Genomic DNA, 9,931 nt, shown 5'->3' on the forward strand with positions numbered 1-9,931 from the left:
AGTCACTAACAGTGGTGGGGGATGTAGTCACTAACAGTGGTGTTGGGGTGTAGTCACTAACAGTGGTGTTGGGGTGTAGTCACTAACAGTGGTGGGGGGATGTAGTCACTAACAGTGGTGTTGGGGTGTAGTCACTAACAGTGGTGTTGGGGTGTAGTCACTAACAGTGGTGGGGTGTAGTCACTAACAGTGGTGTTGGGGTGTAGTCACTAACAGTGGTGGGGATGTAGTCACTAACAGTGGTGGGGGTGTAGTCACTAACAGTGGTGGGGGTGTAGTCACTAACAGTGGTGTTGGGGTGTAGTCACTAACAGTGGTGTTGGGGTGTAGTCACTAACAGTGGTGGGGGTGTAGTCACTAACAGTGATGTTGGGGTGTAGTCACTAACAGTGGTGGGGGGATGTAGTCACTAACAGTGGTGGGGGTGTAGTCACTAATGGTGGTGGGGGTGTAGTCACTAACAGTGGTGTGGGTGTGTAGTCACTAACAGTGTTGTTGGGATGTGTAGTCACTAACAGTGGTGTGGGGATGTAGTCACTAACAGTGGTGGGGGTGTAGTCACTAACGGTGGTGTTGGGGTGTAGTCACTAACAGTGGTGGGGTGATGTAGTCACTAACAGTGGTGTTGGGGTGTAGTCACTAACAGTGGTGTTGGGGTGTAGTCACTAACAGTGGTGTGGGGGTGTAGTCACTAACAGTGGCGTTGGGTGTAGTCACTAACAGTGGTGTTGGGGTGTAGTCACTAACAGTGGTGGGGGTGTAGTCACTAACAGTGGTGTTGGGGTGTAGTCACTAACAGTGGTGGGGGTGTAGTCACTAACAGTGTTGTTGGGGTGTAGTCACTAACAGTGGTGGGGGGATGTAGTCACTAACAGTGGTGGGGGTGTAGTCACTAACGGTGGTGTTGGGGTGTAGTCACTAACAGTGGTGTTGGGGTGTAGTCACTAACAGTGGTGGGGGTGTAGTCACTAACAGTGATGTTGGGGTGTAGTCACTAACAGTGGTGGGGGGATGTAGTCACTAACAGTGGTGGGGGTGTAGTCACTAATGGTGGTGGGGGTGTAGTCACTAATGGTGGTGTTGGGGTGTAGTCACTAACAGTGGTGGGGGTGTAGTCACTAACAGTGATGTTGGGGTGTAGTCACTAACAGTGGTGGGGGTGTAGTCACTAACAGTGTTGTTGGGGTGTAGTTACTAACAGTGGTGGGGGGATGTAGTCACTAACAGTGGTGGGGGTGTAGTCACTAACGGTGGTGTTGGGGTGTAGTCACTAACAGTGGTGTGGGTGTAGTCACTAACAGTGGTGGGGGTGTAGTCACTAACAGTGGTGTTGGGGTGTAGTCACCAACAGTGGTGTGGGTGTAGTCACTAACAGTGGTGGGGATGTAGTCACTAACAGTGGTGTTGGGGTGTAGTCACTAACGGTGGTGTTGGGGTGTAGTCACTAACAGTGGTGTTGGGGTGTAGTCACTAACAGTGGTGGGGGATGTAGTCACTAACAGTGGTGTTGGGGTGTAGTCACTAACAGTGGTGTTGGGGTGTAGTCACTAACAGTGGTGGGGGGATGTAGTCACTAACAGTGGTGTTGGGGTGTAGTCACTAACAGTGGTATTGGGGTGTAGTCACTAACAGTGGTGGGGTGTAGTCACTAACAGTGGTGTTGGGGTGTAGTCACTAACAGTGGTGGGGATGTAGTCACTAACAGTGGTGGGGGTGTAGTCACTAACAGTGGTGGGGGTGTAGTCACTAATAGTGGTGTTGGGGTGTAGTCACTAACAGTGGTGTTGGGGTGTAGTCACTAACAGTGGTGGGGGTGTAGTCACTAACAGTGATGTTGGGGTGTAGTCACTAACAGTGGTGGGGGGATGTAGTCACTAACAGTGGTGGGGGTGTAGTCACTAATGGTGGTGGGGGTGTAGTCACTAACAGTGGTGTGGGTGTGTAGTCACTAACAGTGTTGTTGGGTGGTGTAGTCACTAACAGTGGTGTGGGGGTGTAGTCACTAACAGTGGTGTTGGGGTGTAGTCACTAACAGTGTTGTTGGGTGGTGTAGTCACTAACAGTGGTGGGGGGGTGTAGTCACTAACAGTGGTGTTGGGTGGTGTAGTCACTAACAGTGGTGTTGGGTGGTGTAGTCACTAACAGTGGTTTTTGGGTGTAGTTACTAACAGTGTTGTTGGGTGGTGTAGTCACTAACAGTGGTGTGGGGGTGTAGTCACTAACAGTGGTGTTGGGGTGTAGTCACTAACTGTGTTGTTGGGTGGTGTAGTCACTAACAGTGGGGGGTGGTGTAGTCACTAACAGTGGTGTTGGGTGGTGTAGTCACTAACAGTGGTTTTTGGGTGTAGTTACTAACAGTGTTGTTGGGTGGTGTAATCACTAACAGTGTTGTTGGGTGGTGTAATCACTAACAGTGTTGTTGGGTGGTGTAGTTACTAACAGTGTTGTTGGGTGGTGTAGTTACTAACAGTGTTGTTGGGTGGTGTAGTTACTAACAGTGTTGTTGGGTGGTGTAGTTACTAACAGTGTTGTTGGGTGGTGTAGTTACTAACAGTGTTGTTGGGTGGTGTAGTTACTAACAGTGTTGTTGGGTGGTGCTTTTACTAACAGTGTTGTTGGGTGGTGTAATCACTAACAGTGTTGTTGGGTGGTGTAGTTACTAACAGTGTTGTTGGGTGGTGTAGTTACTAACAGTGTTGTTGGGTGGTGCTTTTACTAACAGTGTTGTTGGGTGGTGTAATCACTAACAGTGTTGTTGGGTGGTGTAGTTACTAACAGTGTTGTTGGGTGGTGTAGTTACTAACAGTGTTGTTGGGTGGTGTAGTCACTAACAGTGTTGTTGGGTGGTGTAGTCACTAACAGTGTTGTTGGGTGGTGTAATCACTAACAGTGTTGTTGGGTGGTGTAATCACTAACAGTGTTGTTGGGTGGTGTAATCACTAACAGTGTTGTTGGGTGGTGTAATCACTAACAGTGGTGTGGTGTGGTGTAATCACTAACAGTGGTGTGGTGTGGTGTAATCACTAACAGTGGTGTTGGGTGGTGTAATCACTAACAGTGTTGTTGGGTGGTGTAGTTACTAACAGTGTTGTTGGGTGGTGTAGTCACTAACAGTGGTGTTGGGTGGTGTAGTTACTAACAGTGTTGTTGGGTGGTGTAATCACTAACAGTGTTGTTGGGTGGTGTAGTTACTAACAGTGTTGTTGGGTGGTGTAATCACTAACAGTGTTGTTGGGTGGTGTAGTTACTAACAGTGGTGTTGGGTGGTGTAATCACTAACAGTGTTGTTGGGTGGTGTAATCACTAACAGTGGTGTTGGGTGGTGTAATCACTAACAGTGGTGTTGGGTGGTGTAATCACTAACAGTGTTGTTGGGTGGTGTAATCACTAACAGTGTTGTTGGGTGGTGTAGTTACTAACAGTGATGTTGGGTGGTGTAATCACTAACAGTGTTGTTGGGTGGTGTAATCACTAACAGTGTTGTTGGGTGGTGTAATCACTAACAGTGTTGTTGGGTGGTGTAATCACTAACAGTGGTGTTGGGTGGTGTAATCACTAACAGTGTTGTGGTGTGTTTGTTTGCTTGTTTCAGGTGGAACAGTTGTCCAACATGATTGTAGAGAGCTGTAAGTGCAGCTAGAAGACATCGGTCATATCTCCTCTATCTCCTCCTATCTCCTCTATCTCCTCCTACCTCCCCATATCTCCTCTATCTCCCCATATCTCCTCTATCTCCCCATTTCTCCTCTATCTCCCCATATCTCCTCTATCTCCCCATATCTCCTCTATCTCCCCATATCTCCTCCTACCTCCCCATATCTCCTCTATCTCCCCTATCTCCTCTATCTCCCCTATCTCCTCTATCTCCCCTATCTCCCCATATCTCCTCTATCTCCTCCTACCTCCCCATATCTCCTCTATCTCCCCATATCTCCTCTATCTCCTCCTATCTCCTCCTATCTCCTCCTATCTCCTCCTATATCCTCCTATATCCGCTATATCCTCCTATCTCCTTTAATCTCCTCTAATCTCCTTTTATCTCCTCCTTTCTCCTCTAATCTCCCCCATCTCCTCCTATCTCCTCCTATCTCCTCTTATCTCCTCCTTTCTCCTCTAATCTCCTCCTTTCTCCTCTAATCTCCTCTAATCTCGTCCTATCTCCTCATATCTCCTCTATCTCTGCCCCTTCCTTTTCCTCACACACCGATACGGACACACGGAGAAGGAATGGAGGGAGGAGAGAGAACTCAGAGAGGAACAAGAGACGAGATAGAAGGATTGACTCTGGGATGGAGGAGTGGAACAAGAGATGAGAAGATGATCATTTGTGATCGATCACAGAACCAGCCTCCTCCCTGATGGAACAAGACCAGAACTATGGACATTTCTGCTTTTTTACATTTTACACGCTATAACCTGGATGAATATAGGCTTTACATTTAAACAATACGTTTATCTCAAGGAGTGAATTAATTTATTGTGTTACATGTAGCAGAGCTGTATAGTGTATTACTGTAGAGGCTTAGAGGTGCAGTGGCATGTGGGGTAGTGATGGGAGAGACTTTGAGGACAGGGGTTAAAGGTTATCCGATACCCCAGAAGAGGTACAGGAGGACTTCATTGGACCCAGAGAACACCAATAGGACCAGAATGAAATCCTTCATTTTAAGGGGAACACGTTTTTTTCTAGTAAGGATGGGCCCAGGACTTTTTTATATAACCAACAGTGCCTGTCCAGAACTCACTTGTGCCAGACATTAGTACGAGGACACCACACGTTTGCACAAAAGCCTAAGGACCTTGTTTATGTGGGTGAATCATTGGGCTGGACCAGGTGTTTCCCAGAAGAGGCTTGAGAAGTGTTACGACAGCGAGCCTCCCTGGCTAGAGAGACTGTTACGGGTCGATGGCCTCCAGAGAGACTGTTTATTGGTCGATGGCCTCCAGAGAGACTGTTTATTGGTCGATGGCCTCCAGAGAGACTGTTTATTGGTCGATGGCCTACAGGGAGACTGTTTATTGGTCGATGGCCTCCAGAGAGAATGTTTATTGGTCGATGGCCTCCAGAGTGACTATTACTGGTCGATGGCCTCCAGAGAGTATGTTTATTGGTCGATGGCCTCCAGAGAGACTGTTTATTGGTCGATGGCCTCCAGAGAGACTGTTTATTGGTCGATGGCCTCCAGAGAAACTGTTTATTGGTCGATGGGCTCCAGAGAGACTGTTTATTGGTCGATGGCCTCCAGAGAAACTGTTTATTGGTCGATGGCCTCCAGAGAGTCTGTTTATTGGTCGATGGCCTCCAGAGAGACTGTTTATTGGTCGATGGCCTACAGAGAGACTGTTTATTGGTCGATGGCCCCCAGAGAGACTGTTACAGGTCGATGGCCTCCAGAGAGACTGTTACAGGTCGATGGCCTCCAGAGAGACTGTTTATTGGTCGATGGCCTCCAGAGAGACTGTTTATTGGTCGATGGCCTCCAGAGAGACTGTTTATTGGTCGATGGCCTCCAGAGAGACTGTTTACTGGTTGATGGCCTCCAGAGAGACTGTTGATTGGTCGATGGCCTCCAGAGAGACTGTTTACTGGTCGATGGCCTCCAGAGAGACTGTTGATTGGTCGATGGCCTCCAGAGAGACTGTTTACTGGTCGATGGCCTCCAGAGAGACTGTTGATTGGTCGATGGCCTCCAGAGAGACTGTTTACTGGTCGATGGCCTCCAGAGAGACTGTTGATTGGTCAATGGCCTCCAGAGAGACTGTTTACTGGTCGATGGCCTCCAGAGAGACTGTTTACTGGTCGATGGCCTCCAGAGAGACTGTTTACTGGTCGATGGCCTCCAGAGAGACTGTTGATTGGTCAATGGCCTCCAGAGAGACTGTTTACTGGTCGATGGCCTCCAGAGAGACTGTTGATTGGTCGATGGCCTCCAGAGAGACTGTTTATTTGTCGATGGCCTCCAGAGAGACTGTTTATTGGTCGATGGCCTCCAGAGAGACTGTTGATTGGTCGATGGCCTCCAGAGAGACTGTTGATTGGTCGATGGCCTCCAGAGAGACTGTTGATTGGTCGATGGCCTCCAGAGAGACTGTTGATTGGTCGATGGCCTCCCTGGCTAGTAGCACGTAGGTCCTTAATGTTTCCTCTTTACCGTCCATCTCTTGCACCTGTTTATTTAGCTACTATGTTATTCTGTTATTCTATTATTCTGTGTGCTGTCAGTTTGTTTCTGTTCCCCTGTCGTAGGTTGTTCATCATTCTGTCCGGCTTGTTATAACATTGTGTGTGTGTGTGTGTGTGTGTGTGTGTGTGCGCGCGCGTGCTTGGGTGTGTGTGCGTACATGTGTGTGTAGCGCTGTGTGTGTGTGTGTGTGTAGCGTTGTGTGTGTATCACATGCTCTGTGCTGTCAGAGGGAGGAGTAACTGTGGCAGTATTAGTAGGATTGGTACGCCCTGCCTTATGACATGCGTGTTGTTTTAGAGGGAGAGGGAATGTGGTTGTGGTGGTGGGGGGGGGGGGGTTTAGAGGAAGCTGGGAGCACCATGGACCGTCTGTTTACACACTGTTCATGTGTTGCTGCTTCACGTTGCTATAAAGTCAATATAGACAATTTATTGCTTCTATTTAAAGATAAAATAGTCACATTTCTGCTTGTTATTGCAGCCCAAAACATTTTTATCTGTTGTTGTTGTTGTTGTTGCTCGGTGTGATGTACTGTTACATGTTCCAGGTCATGTGGGAGAGGGAACTCTGCTTCTTTCTCACTTTACAATAATTGCACTTACTTTTTTTTCAGTCCTTTTTTTTCATTTCAACGTAAATATCTGAAACCAACTTTAAATAAACATTGATGTTGTTAATTTCTTGTATTATCGTAGCAGATGTTTAGAGAACACTGGGAAAATCGGATTTATAGAGAACACTGGAAAAATATATTTCTAGAGAACATTCTAGAGAAAATCAGATTAATAGAGAACACTGGGAAAATCAGATTTATAGAGAACATTCTAGACAAAATCAGATTTGTAGAGAACACTGGGAAAATCAGATTTATAGAGAACACTGGGAAAATCAGATTTATAGAGAACATTCTAGAGAAAATCTGATTTATAGAGAACATTCTAGAGAAAATCAGATTTTAGAGAACACTGGGAAAATCAGATTTATAGAGAACATTCTAGAGAAAATCAGATTTTAGAGAACACTGGGAAAATCAGATTTATAGAGAACATTCTAGAGAAAATCAGATTTCTAGAGAACACTGGGAAAATCTGATTTCTAGAGAACATTCTAGAGAAAATCTGATTTCTAGAGAACACTGGGAAAATCTGATTTATAGAGAACATTCTAGAGAAAATCTGATTTCTAGAGAACACTGGGAAAATCATATTCATAGAGAACACTGGGAAAATCAGATTTATAGAAAACACTGGGAAAATCAGATTTATAGAGAACATTCTAGAGAAAATCAGATTTTAGAGAACACTGGGAAAATCAGATTTATAGAGAACACTGGGGAAATCAGATTTATAGAGAACATTCTAGAGAAAATTAGATTCATAGAGAACATTCTAGAGAAAATCAGATTCATAGAGAACATTCTAGAGAAAATCTGATTTATAGAGAACACTGGGGAAATCAGATTTACAGAGAACATTCTAGAGAAAATTAGATTTACAGAGAACACTGGGAAAATCAGATTTATAGAAAACACTGGGAAAATCAGATTTATAGAAAACACTGGGGAAATCAGATTTATAGAGAACACTGGGAAAATCAGATTTATAGAGAACACTGGGAAAATCAGATTCATAGAAAACACTGGGAAAATCAGATTTATAGAGAACACTGGAAAAATATATTTCTAGAGAACATTCTAGAGAAAATCAGATTTATAGAGAACATTGGGAAAATCTGATTTATAGAGAACATTCTAGAGAAAATCAATCAACTACTAGTTGGTAGGGCTGGTAGGGCTGTGTGTGTGTGTGTGTGTGGGAGAGTTTTCCACGCCATGGTGGAAAAGCATGTTGTGTGCCAAGTGTGTGTGTCCATCAGTCAGACAGACAGACAGACAGACAGTCAGTCACTCCTACAGACAGACAGTAAGGTAAACACTCAATGGCCTGACTTCCTGGGAGGAGACCTGGGGCTATGCTTCAATGGTGGATGAGGAGGGGGGACCGGCACTGTTGCTTCCAGCAGGCACGGTCTCTCTCTCTCTCTCTCTCTCTCTCTCTCTCTCTCTCTCTCTCTCTCTGTCTCTCTCTCTCTCTCTCTGTCTCTCTCTCTCTGTCTGTCTGTTTCTCTCTCTCTCTCTCTCTCTCTCTCTCTCTCTCTCTCTCTCTCTCTCTCTCTGTCTCTCTCTCTGTCTCTCTCTCTCTCTCTCTCTCTCTCTCTCTCTGTCTCTCTCTCTCTCTCTCTCTCTCTCTCCCTCCCAGCCTCCCTCTCTCCCAGCCTCCCTCCCTCCCTCCCAGCCTCCCTCCCTCCCTCTCTCTAGGTATTACGGTAGTATGTAAGGAAGGAGAGCAGCTGGTTCAGGTGTGTTGAAGGTTAGTGACAGCATGGAAAAGTAAACACACAAATATACTGTGTAAGCGGTAGTACACACACACACACACACGCACACACATGCACACAATCTCACTCAAACGCACTCATACACACATATACACACAGACACACATTTCTTTTACTGTCTTTCTGAGGACCAAACAATTGATTCCCATTCACAAACTCCTAACACTAACCTTAAAACCTAACCTTAAACCTAACCCCAACTCTTAACTCTAACCTTAACCCTAACCCCTAACCTTAGACCTAACCTTAACCCCTAACCTTAAACTTAACCCCAACTCTTAACCTTAACCCTAACCCCTAACCTTAAACATAACCTTAAATTTAACCTTAAACCTAACCTTAACCCCTAATCCTAACCCTATCCCCTAATCCTAACCCCTAACCCTAACCCCTAACCTTAAACTTAACCCCAACTCTTAACCTTAACCCCTAACCTTAAACATAACCTTAAATCTAACCTTAACCCCTAACCCTAACCCCTAACCCCTAATCCTAACCCCTAACCTTAAACTTAACCCCAACTCTTAACCATAACCCCTAACCTTAAACATAACCTTAAATCTAACCTTAACCTTAACCCCTAACCCCTAACCCTAACCCCTAACCCCTAACCCTAACCCTAACCCCTAACCCCTAACCCCTAACCCTATATTTTCGGGGTATGTGAACATGATCTGGAACACTCTTAACCCTAACCCCTAACCCCTAACCCTAACCCCTAACCCCTAACCCCTAACCCTAACCCTAACCCCTAACCCCTAACCCTAACCCCTAACCCCTAACCCCTAACACACAATGAACCTCTTGGACATAATGTACTGACACACACACCGTCTCCCCGAGGACACCGAAACACACACACACACACACACACACACACACACACACACACACACACACACACACACACACACACAGAACTCTCACCTTAACCCTAACCCCTAACCTTAAACCTAACCATAACCCCTAACCTTAAACATAACCTTAACCCCTAACCCCTAACCCCTAATCCTAACCCCTAACCCTAACCCCTAACCTTAAACTTAACCCCAACTCTTAACCTTAACCCCTAACCTTAAACATAACCTTAAATCTAACCTTAACCTTAACCCCTAACCCCTAACCCCTAACCCCTAACCCTAACCCTAACCCCTAACCCCTAACCCTATATTTTCGGGGTATGTGAACATGATCTGGTACACTCTTAACCTTAACCCCTAACCCCTAACCCCTAACCCCTAACCCTATATTTTCAGGGTATGTGAACATGATCTGGTACCACTCTTAACCTTAACCCCTAACCCCTAACCCTAACCCCTAACCCTAACCCCTAACCCCTAACCCTAACC

General features: G+C 45.8%; 1 protein-coding gene across 1 annotated transcript in view; it reads left to right on the forward strand.

Moving 5' to 3' along the window:
* tgfb1a (transforming growth factor, beta 1a) overlaps positions 1 to 6,862 on the forward strand; it is a 34,924-nt gene extending 28,062 nt beyond the window's left edge. The window contains exon 6 of the mRNA XM_031795375.1: positions 3,593 to 6,862. Within this exon, the coding sequence (XP_031651235.1) occupies positions 3,593 to 3,640 (48 nt within the window). The 3' untranslated portion in view covers positions 3,641 to 6,862. The remainder of the gene's footprint in view (positions 1 to 3,592) is intronic.
* The last annotated feature ends 3,069 nt before the right edge of the window (positions 6,863 to 9,931 follow it).

Source organism: Oncorhynchus kisutch, linkage group LG18 (genome assembly GCF_002021735.2).
Source record: "Oncorhynchus kisutch isolate 150728-3 linkage group LG18, Okis_V2, whole genome shotgun sequence".
NCBI lineage: Eukaryota > Metazoa > Chordata > Actinopteri > Salmoniformes > Salmonidae > Oncorhynchus > Oncorhynchus kisutch.